General features: G+C 34.5%; 1 protein-coding gene across 1 annotated transcript; it reads right to left on the bottom strand.

The window, feature by feature from the left end:
- Positions 1-9,418: 9,418 nt before the first annotated feature.
- Positions 9,419-20,828, bottom strand: LOC110288584 (vomeronasal type-2 receptor 116-like). The gene is made up of 6 exons (XM_021154895.1): positions 20,632-20,828; positions 17,455-17,743; positions 16,267-17,073; positions 15,343-15,570; positions 13,570-13,693; positions 9,419-10,338 (listed from the first exon to the last, which is right to left on the bottom strand). Exons 1-6 carry the CDS (start codon positions 20,826-20,828, stop codon positions 9,419-9,421), a joined length of 2,565 nt encoding a protein of 854 aa, XP_021010554.1.
- Positions 20,829-21,006: the final 178 nt, after the last annotated feature.

Raw genomic sequence — 21,006 nt, 5'->3', positions numbered from 1 at the left:
TTATTTATATATTCCTCCTCAAAGACCTCTGCCTTCTTCATGAGATTGGACTTTTTGTCAGAAACTGGCTTTTCTGGCCTGTTAGGGGATCAAGGGCTTGCTATGGTGGAAGAACTGGGTTCTGATAGTACTAAATTGCATTGGCTTCTTTCACTTATGTTAGGGCACTTGTCTGTCTCCATTTGGTTTTGTTTGTTTGTTTGTTTGTTTTTTTCTGGTGTCATCTTATCTGGGTGCCTCTGATTAAAGCTGAACTCCTTGGAGGCACTTTATGCCCTGAGATATGTGTTTGAGCTGTTTTCCTGGATGGCAGTCAATTTTGTCCCTGGTTGGAGGTGGGGAGACCTCCTGTATCTCTGGCTCTCAATAACCTTCTCTGTATCTGGTTGGGGCAGACCTCATGTGTCCCTTCCCATTGTTAACCTTCTGGGAGACACGGATGCTCTGTGCTCCATGAACAGGATCTGTCACAATAGTAGATGGGGGTGATATACTAATTTATTGTGACCCTGGTAGTAGTAGATCTCCTGTGTCCCTGGTTATTGTAGTCTTCCTGGGTGTCAGAAAGGCTGTATTCATGGTTACTGCAGACCTCATGGTAGACACACAGGCTGAGTGTGGGGAAGCAGACCACAAGGAATTTTGAGCTCCTCAGTATGGCAGGTGGGTCCAGAGTCAGCTGGGATCTGAGAGTGTCTAAGCTGGTATGAGAATTTAGATAGGAGTCTCACATGTATCACTGTGGACCTCCTGAGAGACACGCAGGCTTTTTTGACCTTAGGCATCTTCTTTGTCACTTTTCTTCATTAAGAGAAACCATTTTAATCTATTGGTATTTTGTTCAGGAAAATTCCCCAGTGCTCAAGTGATCAAGGCTCTTCAACATTTTATTTTCTATTAGTTTCAGTTCTTCTGGTTTAAGTGGCTTATTAATTCACTTGGATTTGAAATTTGTACAAGTATATAAGAATCAATGAATTTGCATTCTTCTACATGCTGATTACCAAATTAACTAGCACCATTTGTTGGAAATGCTGTCATTTTCCACTGGATTTTAGTCCCCTTGTCAAAATCAAGTGACAATAGTGGTGTGGGTTCCTTTCTGGGTCTTCAATTCTATTCCATTGATCTACATGCCTAGCACTGTACCAATATCCTGCAGTTTTTATCATAATTGCTGTGTAGTACAGCTTCAGGTCAGGGATGGTGATTCTGCAAAATTTCTTATGTTTTTCAGAATAATTTTAACTATCTTAAGTTTGTTATTATTCTAGATTAATTTGCAACTTTCTCTTTATAATTTTCTGAAGAACTGAGTTGGAATTTATGGAGATGGCATTGAATCTCTATCTTGCTTTTGGCAAGATGGCATTTTTACTGTAATAATGGTGCCCATCTATGAGCATGGGAGAACTTTTGATCTTCTGAGATCTTCAATTTTTCTTCAGAGATTTGAAGTTCTTGTCTGACATAACTTTCATGTGCTTTGTTGAGTCACACCAACATATTTTATATTATTGGGACATTATGAACCGTGTTGTTTCCTTAATTCCTCTTTCAATCTGTTTATTCTTTTTGTTGCACAAAAAGGCAAACAATTGATTAGGAAGATGTTTTACTAACCCTACATCTGACAGAGGGCTAATTTCTAACATACACTATGCACTCAAGAACTTAGACTTCAGAGAACCAAATAACCCTATTAAAACTGTGGTACAGAGCTAAAGAAAGAATTCACAACTGAGGAATACTGAATGGCTTAGAAGCACCTAAACAATTCAACAGCTTTATCATCAGGGAAATAAATGCAAATCAAAACAACCCTGATATTCTGGCTCACACCAGTCCAAATGGCTAACATCAAAAATTCAGGTGACAGCAGAAGTTGGCAAGAATGTGGAAAAAGAGGGACACTTCTCCATTGTTGGTGGGATTGCATGCTGTTCCAACCATTGTGGAAATTATTTTTGCAATCCTTCAGAAAATTGGACATTGTTCTACCTAAGGACCCAGTTATGCCACTCCTGGGTATACACCCAGAAGATGTGCCAACTTGTAATAAGAATATACGCTCCACTACATTTATATTCACCTTATTTATAATTTCCTGAACCTGGAGAGAACCTAGATGTCCTTCAACAGAGGAATGGATACAGAAAATGGGATACATTTAAATTTACACAATGGAGTACAACTCAACTATTAAAAACTATGAATTCATGAAATTATTTGTTAAATGGATTGAGCTAGAAGGTAACATACTGAGTGAGATAATCCAATCACAAAAACACACATCAGTGCCCTCACTGATAAGTGTATATTATTCCAGAAGCTAGGAATACCAAAGATATAATTCACAGACCACATGAAGCTCAAGAAAAAGCATGACCAAAGTGTGGATAATTTGATCCTTCTTAGAAGAGGGAACCAAATAATCATGAGAGGAGATACAAAGTGTGGAGCAGAGACTGAAGGAAAGGCAATCCAAAGGCTGCCCTACCTGGAGAACCATCCCATATACAAGTTCCAAACATAGACTCCATTGTGGATGCCAACAAGTGCTTGTTAATAGATAGGAGCCTGTTATAGCTATATCGTTAGAGTCTCTGCTAGTGCCTGAAAAATACAGAGGTGGATGTTCAAAGCCAACCAAGGATCTGAACATTAGGTCCCCAAAGGAAGAGGTAGAGAAAGGATCAAAGGAGCTGAAATATTTTGTCACCCCATAGAATGAACAATATGTACCAACCAGAAACCCCAGAGCTCCCACAGACAAATGGATACACCAAAGAGCACACATGGAGATCCATATGTAGTTGTGCATGGCCTTATCTGACATCAAGGGGAGGAGAGTCGATTGTTCCTATGAAGGCTCAATACCCCAGTTTAGGAGAGTGCCAGGACAGAGAAGCAGGAGTATGTATGTAGGAGAGTAAGGCATCAAGGGAGTGTATAGGGGATTTCTGGAAGGAAACTAGGAAATTCGATAGCATTTGAAATGTAAATAAAAAATCAAATTTCAAGAGGACAAGAGAGAGAGAGAGAGAGAGAGAGAGAGAGAGAGAGAGAGAGAGAGAGAGAGAGAGAGAGAAATTCTTAAGGATTTCTTTCTCTGAGAAGGACTCTCATCTTTAATGCTTCCTTTAACAAGGATGGGCCTAGTGAGTGTGATGAGTTTCATGGACTTCCTTAACATATTTCCTTATGTTTACCATCCTGCCTAAGTAACTTTCTGGTCATTAGAACATTTTAAAATCAAAAGGAACTGTCACAAATTATTCTAGCTCTTCCTCCCTTTTTAAAATTCTTTCTGTGTCCTTTTCAGTAGTCATCACTTTACCTTATAGGAAATGATAATACATGCCAAAAATGGCTAAAACTAAGTCACAATGTCATAGAAACAAAAAATCATTTTCATGATCTTCACCATTATAACTTGAGGCTGACAATAAAATATAAGTGTATGCACGCATATTTAAAGAAGAGTATCACGGGCATACCACATTAACTGAAAAAAAGCCACAGAAGTAGCATACTCATCCTCAGGTTTTTGTTCTAGGTTGCAGCATCTTCCTTAAACTGTCTCTAGTTGATATCAGAGCCACTATTGCACAAAAAGGAAAGGCATGCATGTTATGGAGGTACTTTAGGTTAACGTGCACTGTCAAAAGTCAAGCAGTAATGTTGGTGGCTTTTCACCAGAAGCTTTCATGTCCCTTCCTTGGCAATGTATCTGTAAGCCAGCATAATAGAAGTTGTCAGTCTAGAGCCAGGTTAATTGCTTGATGTTCTTCAGTCAAAGTCTGTACGTGTATTCCTTTTATCCATGGGGTTTTACCATCTACTCTTAGCAGAAAAGCAAGATGAGCTTTTATAATTTGTGTTGTTTCTCATAGTTCCCTGGAAAACAATTCACAGGAAGCTAATCTACTCAAATACATTGTATTCAGTTTTCAGCAATGGTCACATGATCCCAGAAATTTACAGCTAACAAGATAATGAATTTGAACAACCTCTATCAGTTGATTCACTGCAGTGATCAGGTTTTGTTACAAAGCATTGGTAGGCAGTACTAAGTAAATTAGTTCTCTCTGAGAAATTAAATTTAATGTAATCTTTTCATTCCTTATAAAGAACCTTCCTTCATATCACCACCCCAATTAACTCAGGAAGCCTCAGTTAATCACTTCATACTTATTGAGCAACAATGATCAGTATAGCCATGATCTATCTCATTGTACTTGCTTATTACCTGGATCAGAGTGGTACTGGAATAGCATTGTTCCTGAATCTGTTTTCACTCTTTTCACTAGAGTGTGCCTGGACAAAGTATCTCCACTAGCATTATAACCTTTTCTTGGAAGGAAATATGACCTTTGTATACTGACCATGGAGGAAAATTCAAAAGTCCTGAAGAGACTTTACTAATTTTACCTTAGAATTTTTATTATGGATATCAAATGACAATTATTTCCCAGGAATTAAAATGTTCCTTAGAAGCTTCGCAGCACAAATTTAGACTTTTTAAATCATTTTTCCTTAGGAACTCCATGTTAACACAAATCATCTCTCATTAGACTTCCAGTAACAGAAAAAGACATATTACCCCATTTTCCATGATCACTTATATCAACCAATGGCTTTCCTACATTATAGAGATATTGATGCATGAAAGGACATAGAAAAGCCACTATAATTCCATAATAGTTTCATGGTCCCTGATGAATTATCCACTTATTTAACACTATTGTGAATATAGTTTCACATTGAGCAGTGTACCACAGTTCAAACACAAAATCCCTGATTCATTTTTCCCTGAGGGGCATCTATACATCCTAAATTGTTCTTAAGCCACTAATGAAGAATATACCTTATTATTAGCACCTCATGGTACCACTTCATCAGAGAAGAAATAAAAGAAGAAATTAAAGTCTTTATAGAATGAAAATGAAGTCACAGCATCCACAAACATATGAGACACAATGAAAGCAGTGATAAAAGGATAAAGTACTAAGTGCCTTTATATAGAAATTGGAGAGATCCTGATATAGTCACTTCACAGCTCTTCTGAAAGCTCAAGAACTATAAGATGCAAACATACCCAAGAGGAGTAGAGGGCAGGAAATCAATTTATTGGCTGAAGTCAGCCAATTAGAACCAAAGAACAATACAAAGAATCAGCCACACTAAGAGTTGGTTCTTTGAGAAAAGAAACCCTTAGACACTCTAAATAAAGGGAATAGGGACAGTTTCGATTAAATATAATATGATTTGAAAAGGGAGAACAAGAGAAACCAAGGGAATTTTAAAAATCATCATACATTATGACAAATGACTATACTCAACATAACTAGAAAATATGGATGAATGTGGTGATTTTCTAGACAGATATCATGTAACAGCATACTTATATCAGCATCAGACAAAATATTGAAACACTCCCAAAACCACTAAGAAAGTATTAGTAGTAAGTAAAAAACTGCCTAAGGAAATATTGCACAGAGACAGATGCTTTTAGTGCTAAATTCTATAACACCTTCGAAGAAGACCTAATACCAGTACCCCTAAAACTATTCCATGAAAAGGAAACAGAAAGTACACTATTCTCTGATCCACAATTATTCTGATACCTAAAGCACACAAATACCCAAGAAATAAAGAAAACTTCACACTGCTTTTGTTTATGAATTCTATAAAAAAAATCAATGAAATTCTCACAAACCAAAAACACATGTTTAAAAAAAGAAAGCATCTTCATAAATGGTGCTGGACTACTTGGTGGTCTCTATTTAAAAGAAGGAGAAAATATTCTTCTTTATCAGCTTGTACAAAGCTCAAATTCAAGGGAATCTATGACCTCAACATAAAACCCATTAAAATTAATCTAATAAAGGAGATAGTAAAAAGAACGTCAAACTCATTGGCACAAGGGACAATTTAAAATTTTTAAGTAGACTGGCAATGGCTTATGCCATAAGATCAAAAATTGATAAATGGGACCTCATGACACTGAGCAGATTTGAAAGGCAAAAGCCACAGTCAATAAAACATATTAGCACCCTACTGATCAATAAAATAATTCTCCAATATTCCTACATCTGATAGAGGGCTAATATCAAATATGTAAAGAATTCAAGAGGTTAACCTCTAAAAAAAATCCATCTTTTAAAATTCAGTACAGAGCTAAGCAGGGAATTCACAACAGAAGAGTCTTGGATGGCAGATACTCACCTAAAGAAGTGTTCAATATCTTTAGTCATCAATGAAATTCAAATCAAAATCATCCTGTGTTTCCACCTCACACCAATCAAGTTGGCTATGATAAATTTTTCTAGTTACAGCACTTGCTGGAATGGATGTGAAGAAAGAGTAACAGCCCTCTATTGATGCTGAATTATATACCTGTATAACCACACTGGACTATATTTGCCATTTCCTCAGAAAGTTGGAAATTATTCTACTTGAAGACCCAGCTATAACACTCCTGGACATATACACAAAGATGATGCATCATACTCCAAAATATGTGCTCTACTTTAATCATAGTAACCTTTTTTGTAATAGTGAAAGGCTGGAAAAATCTTATATTTCCCTCAAATGAAGAAGATATAGAAAATGTGGTTCATTTACACAATGGAATACTATCCAGCTATTAAAATGAGGACATCATGAATCTTCCAGGCAAATGGATAGAATGAGAAAGTATCATCCTGTGGGTGCTAACCAAGACTCAAAATGCCACCCATAATCTGTACTTACCAAGAAGTGTATGTTAGTCAAAAAGCACAGTATACCCTTAAGAAATCACAGATTGCATGAAGTTTAACAGTAATGAATGTCCAAATAAGGATGCTTCAATCCTACTTAGAAGGGGAAATAAAATTATCATGACTTGCAGAGACAGGGAGAGACCAGGATGGGAGAATGGAGGGTGAGGAAAAGGGAAACAAGATCAGGCATGGGAGTTTGGAGACAGGAAAGAAACCCAGAGCCAGAGGTCCAGAAGAAGGAATGAAAATGTCCAACCTCCTTGGGGTCAATCATGACTCAATCAAGCTACCTTAGTCAAATTGCCTAACATTGGGAGAGGGAACTTGAAGAATCCACCTTCAGTAGATAGAGAGAGCCTTAAGTTTAGAGACAATTTTATGAACCCAATGACAACACATCTGAACAAGAACTATAATTGTCTAAAGAACTGCTGAGATAAAAATGGAGAAAAGACTTAAGACAAGAGCCTAGAATGGTTGCCTTCCGAAAGGCTCTACCAGCAGTTGACTGAAAAAGATACATTACACCCAACTATTGGATTGAAGTCCAGCATCCCCATGGTAGAATTAGGCATAGGACTGAAGAAGCTGAAGGGGTGAGCAACTCCATGAGGCCAGCAGTCGCAACTAACCTGGACTCCAGGAAACTTTCAGAGACTGTGCAGGACATATTGATTAGTACCAGGTACCTGGCAGTTATAGAGCAAAACACTGTCTTGTGTGGCATTGGTGGCAGAATATGTGCCAAATCTTCAAGAGACTTGAGGTCCTGGATAAGGGGAAGTATCCAGGGAATGGGGAAGGTATTCTAGGAGAGAAAGTGGAAAAAGTGTAGATAAGGAACTTTAGGCGGGGTGACCTATTGGGGAAGGAAATGGCTGAAATGTTAATAAATGATATAATACTAATTTTAAAAATGCTGACAGTTTTTCTTAGAGAAAAGAATCCTTTGAGGAAAAGAATCATCTCCCTAAACATTAGTTGTAAAAAAAGACTCGAGATCATACCTGCTACCTAGAAGAATGAGAAAAATACAAAGAATCCTGAAAGAAGTTTTGAACCATTTGAATGTCCTATAGCAGATGAAAGATTTAGTGCAAAATTCATGAAAATTAATAATGGAAATTTAGCTTCAAATTATAGATTATATATATATATATAATAGACCTGTGAAATTTTTAAATTATTTCGATCATTATGTAAATTAATAAATTATGAGTAATTATGAAATTTCACAATAATTTCATTGTAGCATAATAATATTCATTCCTCTTTTCCCTATATAGCTTCTACCACTTTTCAAAACAAATTTCTCCCAAATTTTCCTGTGGTTTTTGATACGTCACTATGTATAGTTAGTAATGCTAAACTGTGCAAAGATTTAGGTCCATTTATTAAACAGTATACATTCTAGGATAAATCATGCCCTCTCGACTTCTTATAGTTTAAAGTATGTTGGAGGAAACCTAAAGAAGATCTGAATATATGCCAGTGTGTTCAATTTTTGATATGTTGGAGATTTTGTTTAGCAGTAAGACTTTCAAGAACAGCATTCTATTATAAAGATAGAATTTCACATCACTTCTAAGTGATTGGCCCTTAGTTTCTCTGCCTCCTATGCCAAGATATTTGCCAAGTCCTGATGGTGAAGATGTTTTACTTAAGGTGGAGAAGCTGGTCTGTTACTCTTTGTAGTATAAACCATTATGCATTTCTTAACTGATTGCTATGCATTATATAAATAATTAACTATGACTAAGATTGAGGGAAGTCTATGTCCTAAATTATAAATATCAGTACAAAGATATGAACTTTAGGGAATCACCACTAAGGAAAATAACAACAGATTTTTATGGACTCATTTATATTCTCATTCATGAGGCTTTTAGCAGAAATGCAATATAAATCATGGAGTATCTTCATTATGATCAGTATTCAAATTGAAACAGAATGAAGTGATACCATTGTAAATTTTTATCATCCCACATCCTGGAATATCATGTTACAAAGAAAATTAGTTAATTGTTCTTTATAATTTTTTTGCAGAACTAGAAAAATATAAATGGATTCCTTCTTAATATCTATATTATATACAATAAACATGATAATATTTTTTCTAGAAAGGAACAATAAAGAAAAATTAATATAGATAGGTGGATAATACATGAAATTATTTGCAAAACCGAGTGTCATTTTTAAAATACCTGACAGTTTTATAATAAAAAACAAACTGTCATTAGAGGTATCAAAATGTCTGATTACACAGTTTGATCCAATAAACTGAAGTCTAGATCATGTGCTTGAATTTTATTATACAGCTTATGTTCTACATTGTTTATATGATACCTACTTCATATTTCAACATAATATTTATGAGTAGAAAGCAGCTTTTTTGTTTGTTTGTTTGTTTGGTTGGTTGGTTGGTCAGTTGGTTGGTTGGTTGGTTGGTTGGTTTTTCGAGACAGGGTTTCTCTGTATAGCCCTGGCTGTCCTGGAACTCACTCTGTAGACCAGGCTGGCCTCGAACTCAGAAATCCGCCTGCCTCTGCCTCCCCAGTGCTGGGATTAAAGGCGTTCGCCACCACGCCCGGCTTTAGAAAGCAGCTTTTTAAAAATATACATAACTTAGTTATAGTATTTGGTGAAATTTAACTTACATTGTCAGCTATAGCATGTGGTTTCCTGAACTTTTGAAAAGAATTTTTCTGTGGTTTTAATAAAATAATATAGCATTTGGGGGCAAAAATGCAGAGAAGCAGCCCTGCACTGGAGGCCAAAATAGAGAAAACTTCCACAGCAACCATAATCTTGCCTTTGGTGCTGTGGTAGACGGGGATAAAAGTGATCCAGACACTGCAGAACACCAGCATGCTGAATGTCAAGAGCTTGGCTTCATTGAATGTATCAGGCAGATTCCTGGCCAAGAAAGCTACAGTGAAACTTGCTAGAGCAACAAATCCCATGTATCCAAGGACACAGTAGAAGGCAATCACAGACCCTTTGTTGCAAACAATGATGATGTGGCCATGTACCATTTGTACATCAGCATCAACAAATGGAGGAGAAGTTCCCAGCCAGATTCCACAAAGAATCAGCTGAATTATTGTGCATATGAGAATGATGTATTTTGGTGCCCCTGTCTCAAGCAGCCACCTCATTCTTCTTCCTGGGACAGTTATCTTAAAAGCCAGTAGTACAATAACTGTCTTGGCCAAGATAGTAGAGGTAGCCACAGTGAACACAATGGCAAATGTGGTCTGCTGCAGGATACAGATGACCATAGTGGGATGACCAATGTAAAGAAAGGAACAGATAAAACAAAATATGAGGGAGATGAGTAGGACAAAGCTGAGAGTTTGATTGTTGGCTTTGACTATGGGAGTATCTCGGTGTTTCAGGAAGACACCCAATACAACAGATGTAAGGACAGAGAAGAATAGAGCAAAGCCAACCAGAGTTATCCCCAAAGGGTCTCTGTAATCTAAAATAGCCACAACTTTTTCGAGGCAGAGAGTATGGTCGTCATTGGCATATTGATTTTCTGGACACTTCACACACTGATCCATGTCTAGTATAGAAAGGAAATTATTATCCGATATATTTATTTATTATAATTTGCAAGAAACACTGAATTAATACATAATATAAAATTATATCTAAATTAGACGTGCATTTTCTGGTATATGCAAAATTAAATGTGGAGGCTGCATAGCAGGTGATCCAAATTCTAATACTTATCATCTTCATGCAAGCTTTTTTCTATACTTATCCTATATATTCAAGTTATTTTTGGTTTATTTCAAATACTCATACCATCACATAATTTTCACGTTTCTTCAATCACATATCTTAAATTTATCATTTATGGATACAAAATTTTCTAATTTAATTATGCTCTATATTATGCAAAAATAACTAAAATGGGTTGTTCCCATACATGTTACTGATTATGGATCAGCTATTCTTTCAGTCTACATGTGGTCTCAAGTTGATTGTTGGACAAATAAATTATATCCACTCCCTATCTTGGAAAACAATCTATGGTCAACATGTTACTAAAACTAAAATATTTTAATCCCTAACTATACTCCAAATATTTTCCTTATACCCACAGATAAGTATAGTCCTTATTCTATGAAAAAAACAGACACCACTAGAGAAAATCATAGTAAAATTAAGGGTTTTGGAGGCCTTATCTACATATGGATATATCTACAAAATTAATTTCTCATTTTCTACTTAAATTTCCAAAAGAAGGAGTTTACAGATTGTAACAGTTAGTAGATGAAAATTTCGTGTGAGTTTATATTCTTTCCTAAGATAATCACTAGGAAAACCCATAAAATCTCAACAAAAGAGAATCATAATGTAAGCTGGATGAGATAAAAACAATAAACACAACAAAGTGGAGTAATGAAAGATCATCTGGCAAAATCTTACATAGGAAACTAAAGATAACCAGGAAATATTGAGATACTTTCCTAGATTAGAGGATGCCTACTAATTGTCCTTGACTAACAAAATAGTCTCGCCCGCCCCCCCCCCAACACAAAAGTAATACTATACAGACTAATTTATTGTACTTAGAAATATTTTATATATAGAAAATGTTTGTATGGACCAGCAAATAAAAAAAATCAGTCATAAATTTAAAAGACAGTAAAGAGTGTTGATTTTGTAAGAAGGATATGAAAAGGTAAAATGATGTTATTGTATGAAAATCCTGGTAGCAAAATATCAAATGAAAGTACTGATAATGTCAAGGAAGGCAGAGACAGATATGAATAATTTAACATCCAAATTTTCTACATATCAAAATGAGATATTCAGTTTTGTCATTCAATTTATGAATTTTGGTAAAGCATATTTCCTCCATTGTTCATATTTCCTATAAGATTTGACAGTCCAATTCTCCCAAGGTTGTAGTATTTATTCAGAAATATCTACATGATATTCTATTTCTCAAAAAATTTCTTGATAGGATATTTACACAGAGGCTTAGTACATTTTCTGCTAGTATCCTTTTAACTTTCTCTAAGGTGTATTCTGTTTTCTTTTAATTTTAACCGATTCAGATTTAGCAACTTGAATAGTTGTGGTGTTTTTCCAATACTGTCTCTGTATTGAAAGATATATATTCTAATTCATTTTGTATTATCTCTTTGATTGTACTGAACAATGCTGTCTAAATTGGTAAGTATAAGTACTCAAATACTTCAAATTTCTAATTTTTTTAAATCAGGTCCTAACAGGGCATGGTGGTATACACCTTTAATCCCAGCATTTGGGAGGCAGAGGCACTTGGAGTTCTGAGTTCGAGGCCAGCCTGGTCTACAAAGTGAGTTCCAGGATAGCCAGGGCTATACAGAGAATTACTGTTTCAAAAAAACAAACAAACAAAAAAAAACAACAAAAAAAACCCCCAACAACAACAACAAAACAACAACGACTCAGATATATAATATACATATATACGTGTCATATATATATGTATATGTATATGTGTGTGTTTATATTATAGTACCTGATTATTTTATATATAGATATAGATAGAAATATAGAGATAAACAGATATAGAAATAAAGAGATATAGAGATATAGATAGAAATGTAGATAGAGATATATAGATATATAGATATATACATGCCTTTATACATTATACAGAGAAATGACATCCTCTGCTCAATTACTGTCCTTGCTTATCAGAAGAACTGGTAGGCTATCTCTAGATCCTATCCACATAAATAGAAAATGAACTGCTTGCTATTCATCTGGGTCCTGTCAGAAGTAGAGCAAAATCTATTTCGATCTTTGGACCTGCCAGTGAATTTCTTTCCCTTACTTGGGATGCTATATTGGGCCTCATCACTAGTCCTGCTTTAAACAGATAACACATGATGGAGCAGTATCCAAAGGGAAGCTGTCCTTCCATAATGAGAAAGACAGGTTGTGTGAGGACGATTAATTTGTAAGAATGGGACTAGCAGAAGTGGAGGGATGGGGAATGTGACAAGACTGTAAAGTGAATAAATGTTAAGAATTGAAAATGCATAGTATTCCTATATTTTATTATTATTAGGTATTTATTTCATTTACATTTCCAATTCTATCCCAAAAGTCCCCCACACCCACTCCCCCACCCACTCACTCCCATCTCTTGGCCCTGGTGTTCCCCTGTACTGAGGCATATAAGGTCTGCAAGACCAATGGACCTCTCTTTCCGCTGATTGCCGACCAGGCCATCTTCTGATACATACGCAGCTAGAGACACGAGCTCTGGGGGGGGGGGTATTGGTTAGTTGTTCCATCTATAGGGTTGCAGATCCCTCCAGCTCCCTGGGTACTTCCTCCAGCTCCTCCATTGGGAGCCCTGTGATCCATCCAATAGCTGACTGTGAACATCCACTTCTATGTTTGCTAGCCTGGGCATAGTCTCACAAGAGACAGCTATAACAGGGTCCTCTCAGGAAAATCTTGCTAGTATTCCTATTTTTAATAAAATTGAAAAGTGTCATAATGTAGTAATCTTTAGTATTGTAAGAAATATTCAGGAAAAGTATAATTTTCCAGGGATCTACAATAGTGAGACAAAAATACATTTCAAAAGGAGAGAGAGAGAGAGAGAGAGAGAGAGAGAGAGAGAGAGAGAGAGAGAGAGAGAGTTTATTATAGTATATCTGAAGCAGCCTTTTACTCCTTAACATGACACATCTTTTCCTTTCCACAAAGCACTTTTCAGAACTATGTAAATAAGTGAGAATAAAATCAATCTTATTATTTTGATAAATGATAATCTTACTTGTCATGTTGGAAATTTCATTTTCTGCACAGGGGTTACAATCAAAACAGCAGATGTCCTTTCCTTCCTGAGGGGATTTTCTGAGTCCTGGTCTGCAAGGCATACTGCAAATTGAGGGTAGAATCTGTAAAAAATAATATCCATTATAAAAATAGGGACAATATTTTAATGGATAAACATCCATTGATTTACCCAACAGAGATCCTTTGAAAGACCTCATTTAACACACAGGTATCAAATTAAATTTTATTGTTTTCCCCATTAAAAATGGGGTACAGAGCTAAAGAAAAAATTCACAACTGATTATTATCAAATAGCTGAGAAGCAGCTAGAGAAATGTTCAACATTTTTAGTCATCAGGGAAATGCAAATTAAAAAACCCTGAGATTCCACCTCACACCAGTCAGAATGGCTAAGATAAAAAACTCAGTTACCAGCAGAAGCTGGCGAAGATGTGGAGAAAGAGGAACACTCTTCCATTTGCTGGTCGGATTGCAAGGTTGTACAAACACTTTGTAAATCAGTCTAGCGGTTCCTCAGAAAATTGGACATAGAAGTATAGAAAGATCCAGCAATACCTCTCCTGGGAATATACCCAGAAGATGTTCCAACTGGTTATAAGGACACATGTTCCACTATGTTCATAGAAGCCTTATATATAATACACAGAAGCTGAAAAAAACCCAGATATCCCTTGACAGAGGAAGGGATAGAGAAAATGTGGTACATTTACACAGTGGAGTACTATGCATCTATTAAAAAGAATGAATTTATGGAATTCTTAGGCAAATGGATGTATCTGGAGGATATCATGCTGTGAGGTGACCCAATCACAAAAGAAGTCACTTGATATGCACACACTGGTTAGTGGATATTAGCCCAGAAACTTAGAATACCCAAGATTCAATTTGCAAAACACAAGAAAATCAAGAAGAAGGAAGACCAACGCATGGATACTTCATTCCTCTTTAGAATAGGGAACAAAATAACCATGGAAGGAGTTACAGAGATACATTTTGTAGCTGAGATGAAAGGATGGACCATCCATAGACTGCCCCACCCGGGAATAAATCCCATAATCAGCCACCATACGCAGACACTATTGCATATGCCTGCATGGTATTTCTGAAAGGACCCTAATATAGTGGTCTCATGTGAGGCTATGCCAGTGCCTGGCAAATACAGAAGTGGATGCTCACAGTCATCTATTGGATGGAACACAGTGGCTCCAATGAAGGAGCTAGACAAAGTACCCAAAGAGCTGAAGGTGTCTGCAACCCTATAGGTGGAACAACAATATGAACTAACCGGTAACCCCAGAGTTTGTGTCTCTAGCTGTATATGTAGCAGAAGATGGCATAGTTGGCCATCATTGGGAAGACAGGCCCCTTGGTATTGCAAACTTTATATGCCCCAGTATAGGGGAACACAGTGCCAAAATGTGGGAGTGGGTGGTTAGGGGAGAGTGTGGGGGGAGAATATAGGGGATCTTTGGTATAGCATTTGAAATGTAAATGAAGAAAATATCTAATAAAAATTTTGAAAAAAATTACTATTTTCTTTTGACAGATAAAATGAATGAATGTATGATGAGTTATATATTAAGAAATACCAAAATGAGCATAAAAATAAGAAAGGGAGACTATCTAGGGCATTGTAAATTAATTCAATAAATGAAAAAATACTATGTATTTATTTCATGCTAAAGCAAATGTAAAGGATATTTTAGGTAATTATGCTATATGTTAAGCATTTAAATTATGACTAAATTACCTGATCAATATCTGTAGCCCACTCAATAATTTCTTTAGACATATATAGCTGTTGACCACTTGAAAGATGCCCTGTAAATCTTCCTATTTTCATTTTAAGTCCATAATCTTTTTGAAAATCCATGATATAGAAAATGTCATACTCTACATTCTGTTTCAAATTCTGTTTCATGTTGACTAAGTCTCCAGCAGGATTTATAAACTGTAAGGTCTTCAGAACAGAGAACATCTAAAACACATTTGTCATTTTAGTTTCAACTGGCTTACACATTAGAATAGAAAGTTTTTTGTTTAGAAAGTTCCCAATTATTATTATCCTTTCCAAAAACCTAACTTTGCCAGAAGTATTCAATACTAAAGTAAAAAATAAATTTCATGAAGATGTAAAGTTAATTCCACTTTGCTTATTAATATAATTTTTTTCTGGACTTGGTGCTTTTAAACCTACAATCCTGATTTTTATGATTGGAGAGTAATGACACCTCTTTGTTTTTTCCCTGCAAATAGTGATATTTGATCACAGGCAATGGAATAGACAGTATTAGTAAGTAAAATTAATGGAAAAGTACTTGATATTCTTTGAGATCTATTTAGTAAACTGATTAGGAAATTTTGAATAACATAAAAGACAAGTCATTTCCTTATTGCTATTTAAGAATTTCATGGGAAAAAATTTACACATGAAACAAATATGTGGTTAAAAATCTAGGCAAAAATATGTGACTTAGATTGTGAATGCTGATTTGCATACCAGTGTTGATGGTGTCATATTACATAGAGTAACATGATCTGCCACCTACGCAACAATAGAGTACAGAACTATGTACATTGATTTGTGAAATTTCCTATTGACATGGCTTCAGACCATGTGGTTTTATTAAAACATTCAAAACATATAAATTCCATTTAGTGTAGCACTCATTACCTTCCACGGGTCAAATTCCAGTTCCTTCCCATCATTCTTTGACCATGTGTCTAGTTGTTGCAGAAGCATATCATGGAGAGAGTGGGCCACAGCATAAATAGCATTATATAAGTTATAGCATGTATCACTCATGGCCATTCCAAGTGGTGTCATGAATAACCATTTAAACACAGTTTTGGTGGGACAATTCTTCAGTTTCTTACAATTAGAAGGTGGCAAAGAACATCTAAAATATGTCCACCAGAGTTTGGCAAAGGACAATTCACTACTGTAGTTTGAAGGGTGTACTCTTTGGATAAATTGTCCAAAGCCAGATATTTCAGGTTTCTGGTGTGAAAAAATGAAAGTCCCAGTGGAGGAGTAGAGCAAGAAATCTCCTAGAATCGTGATCATATCAAATTGTGACACACTAACCCAGATTCTAAACATGCCTTGAGATTTGCACAGGAGGAGGGCATAGATTATGGGAGAGTCTTTGTATCCATAAACTATCACAACTTTTGCTGATGACATTAAGATTTGTTTATAATTCATATGTAACTCTTTAAGAGCCATGAACTTCTGAGTTTTGATAATAATAGCAAATGATAAACAGACAATGTTGATTTGCATTTCTCCTCTCAATTCAGAAAGGAATTGAATTCCATGGTCATCATTTGAAATGATCACTCCTATCCAGTTCCATCTGAAATGAACCACTAAGGATACCATGGCTAGTGGTAGAGATGTGTCCTTTGGAGATATTTGGTAAAGATGAGGAAACTGTTCATTATCACTAAGAGGAAGATGAAAATGACCACAGTAAAGCTGAAACATACAGAACATAGATAAACACTATGAACATGATGGAATGCAAAGGATACTTGTAAGATCAGATTGTGCTTGAGCAAAGTATATTCATGCTAGGAAGTGTTTATTCTTCATCTCATTATTACTATTGTATCAAACTTCCTGTGATTCTCTAAACAATACAAATATACTTAGTCTTCTGGTATAACATTTCACAATACTGCTGTCTCCCATTTCCACGTATGATAAAGTTGTTTTGTGTGCCACAAAACATATGTATGGATTTATGTTTTACCGATCATAATAAATATAATCCCTTTCTCTGCCTTTTAAACTGCCTTCATACTCAGAAGTCTCACTGTGGTGAGAAAGTATTTCCTTAAATTAATCCATCTTTACTTGACTTACCTCAGGAATTCTGGACATAAAAAGGTACGGTCCAAGTTTTGTAGATATTGCCCATAATGGTGCTGTAAGTACAATTAAATATCTTCTCTCATTTATGCAGTAGTAATTAGGAATAAGTTCCTCACTTTTCAAGATCAAACCAGTTTTCTCACTATATTTTTGTAGGATACATTCAATATCAACTACCAGAGAAATGTTGGGTAAAATATGGAAGTTATTATTTATTTCTTCCAAGGCAAGATAAACAGAGAAAATCAAATGCCTGGTCTTGGGTGTCACCCTGAAAACAGAGTAGTAGAAAATATAATTCCTATGCCTGTACAAGCACAAGTCAGAAAAAAATCCTAGCATAGGGAGAGGAAATCAACACAAAAATATAACAGTTATGTACTGGTTTTAACTGACAGTAAAGGTAATATAACATAAGTTTACATTAAATTCTCTATATACCTACAAAATAAATTTCTGTTGTAGTATACAGCATATGAACACAAATCATAATGCTGTCACAAGCCTTTTTCTCCATGTTCATAATGATGGAATAGGTTATGGTTAGATGTAATGTGAAGAAATATAATCACATTGCACTTTCTCCTATATAATCCATATTTTTCTAACATTAATGTGGTTACTCAGAAAACCTAAAACACAACTTTAAAAATTTTACTAGTATTTATGTTGGCAGAATATCTCTTCATACTTCCAATACTATATCCACACAAGATTTCCATTTCAGATTTAAATTTGTATTGCGTTTAATTGTATCTTCTCCATAATGGTCATGTTTTTGAGAATCCTAATTTATCCACATTGGTCTAATATTATATTATTTTGCAAGTAGGTCACAAAAATGTACCCCAATACTTTAGTTCTGAAAACAACTGGCTTATTTAACTGTGCTGTCATGTTTATAGTAATGATATAAATGTCCAAGTATTAGTGACAAATTAACAGTGAATAACAACCTCTTTTGTGTTGGCACAATATAGCATGAGAAACATAAATTGTTTGGAATCATATCTGCTTTGTAATAAAGAAAGCTTTATAGGAAATTACATATAATAATTCTACTATGATGTATATATACACAATCATTTGTGTATATATATATGTATATATATATATTTGTAAATGATCATGACCACAGAAAAATTAAAAACTGACTCATATAAGCATCCAAAAATGTATTTTCTACATAAAACTTTATTTTTTGTTGTTAAAGTCTAGATAGGAAATTCTTGCCTTGGTATTTTTCTTATTAATAGTAAGTAATTAAAACACTTCTCTAAATGTACCTCCTTCTGAAACAACTGAAAATACGGAGTGAAAATTCATGGAGTTTGAATTTCTTGACTGCTGGACATAAAAGCTCACATACTCTTAAAAGGGAACATTTAGACATATTGTCACATTATCTGAAAATTTTTGAAAGTTAATTAAATGAATTACAAAAATCACATCCTTACATATGACAAGGCTTATATGAAATAGTATCTAGCTTATCATAATCTTATGAGATATTTACAAATGTATTTCTGAAGATGGTCGTGTTTAAACAACTCTCTTACATTCTTTCTCAACTATATCTGAGCAAATAATCCAAAATTATTTGTATTTCTGGCTCATCTCCTCCATCCTACAATATACCATGAATATAGATTTTTATTTTTAAATACTGATTTTCTCTGTTAAATCAACCCATTTTTTTCCAAATATTTTTAATCTAATACAAAGACAAAATATTTATGTCCATTTTGATTTTATTCTGATATATTCTAATTAAAAGTGAATAGACTCTATATCTAAAAGTGTCAGTGTCACTGGGATAATATTTCTCTTTTCTAGTTTTCTCTCTCTCTCTCTCTCTCTCTCTCTCTCTCTCTCTCACACACACACACACACACACACATACATCATATATATATATGCATATATATATGATGCCATGTTAAATATGATATATTATATATATATATCATGATATATATTATATATATATCATATATATATATATATGATGCCATGTTAAATATGATATAATTGAAACTTTGAAATATTTTTTGATAAATGTTCTATAACATTGGGGAGAAATTATCACAATTTCTTCAAATGAAATCTCAAATACAGTAACCCAATTTTAAAAAGAGATATTACATAAAATGTATGTAAAGTACATTCAATCCCCATAAATTCAAACACATATAATGTTATTAGGAAAGCAGAAATAAATTTAAATGTTGAATGAGTATAGTAAATGTAATTATACAATAATAATGAGAAATAAAATTTTGAAATCTGTACAGGATAGTCTTGGTAATGGAAAATTCTGTATCCATAGTAATCCTCTCTCAAATTCTATCAGGTATCACAGACAAAATATTTTATTCTAGTACTCAAAATAGAAATAACAAGTCCTAGTTTGTATGGGCATCTTTCCTTGTAACAAATTTACAAATTATCTGCTTGAATAGGTACATTCTTTATACGATTCTAATTGATAATTTTACATAAGATTCTGACATTAATACAATAAAAATATGGCAATGTCTTTGAAATACAATGTCAAATAAATGAAACAGTAATTTTTATTATGAAAAAATTAGTTCTCTCAGTCCTAATTTTGATGCAGGATTCATAGACAAGAAAAATTTGAAATTATAGTAGATAGATAATTTGAACAAAATCTGTCTATTTTCTTAATAATATAAGTAAAAATAAGGGCAGATACCCAAATGGCTGATGTACAAGAACTGGGTATCCATGCTGACAGATGAAACATTAGCAGACAAATAAAGACCACTATATTTCAGTCTCTATGAAATAAGGCAAAAACAATGATTGTTCCAATTTTCTATGGTAAATCCCAAGAAAAAATAACTTGGAAATTTACAAATTATGGGATTCTCTCTAGTAGAAAGTCCAATACCATGGGTCATTCATTCACCATTCACTTAGAAATTGTAACTCAAAAACAAAAAAACAATAAGGTACTCATAAAACAACCAGAATTGAAAAAAAATACCACTGTTTAAACATAAAATAAAAATTGGTTATTTCCTAGAAAGGAAGAGCCAGAAGACACATGGTATCATGGTCTACATCTCAGTATCTCTATAATGTCTTGTCACTTATGATAAAGTAAAATATGTAAATGAAGTATGCACTTACTGCTTGTATAGATTCCATTGGAAATAATCATTCTTCACATAGCCATGTTTTGTGGAAATAGAAAAGAAACAATAAGTTTCTTTATCTCCTAGATTATTTTCAGTGTCTTTTATTCTCCAAAAGCATCTGGGATCACTCAAATGACAAAAAATAAAGGATATCTTCAGAAACCAGAAGACCGAGTTCAAGGAGAGCATCTTTTTCCAGTCAGAAAGATATCTGCCTGAGGAAAATGCAGCACATACATTCAGATAGACAGAATTTTATGTATTAACATTTTGTGAACCCATCCAGATACCAGTATTTATTACTGCATCTACTACTAAAGGACAAGTGTATTTATCTTAGCAATATTTACTTTACAGTTACTTGTTC

This window comes from Mus caroli, unplaced genomic scaffold (genome assembly GCF_900094665.2).
Source record: "Mus caroli unplaced genomic scaffold, CAROLI_EIJ_v1.1 scaffold_8305_1, whole genome shotgun sequence".
NCBI classification, from domain to species: Eukaryota; Metazoa; Chordata; class Mammalia; order Rodentia; family Muridae; genus Mus; species Mus caroli.
Note: the sequence above shows the minus strand (reverse complement) of the source record. Positions and strands in the feature narration are given on the sequence as shown.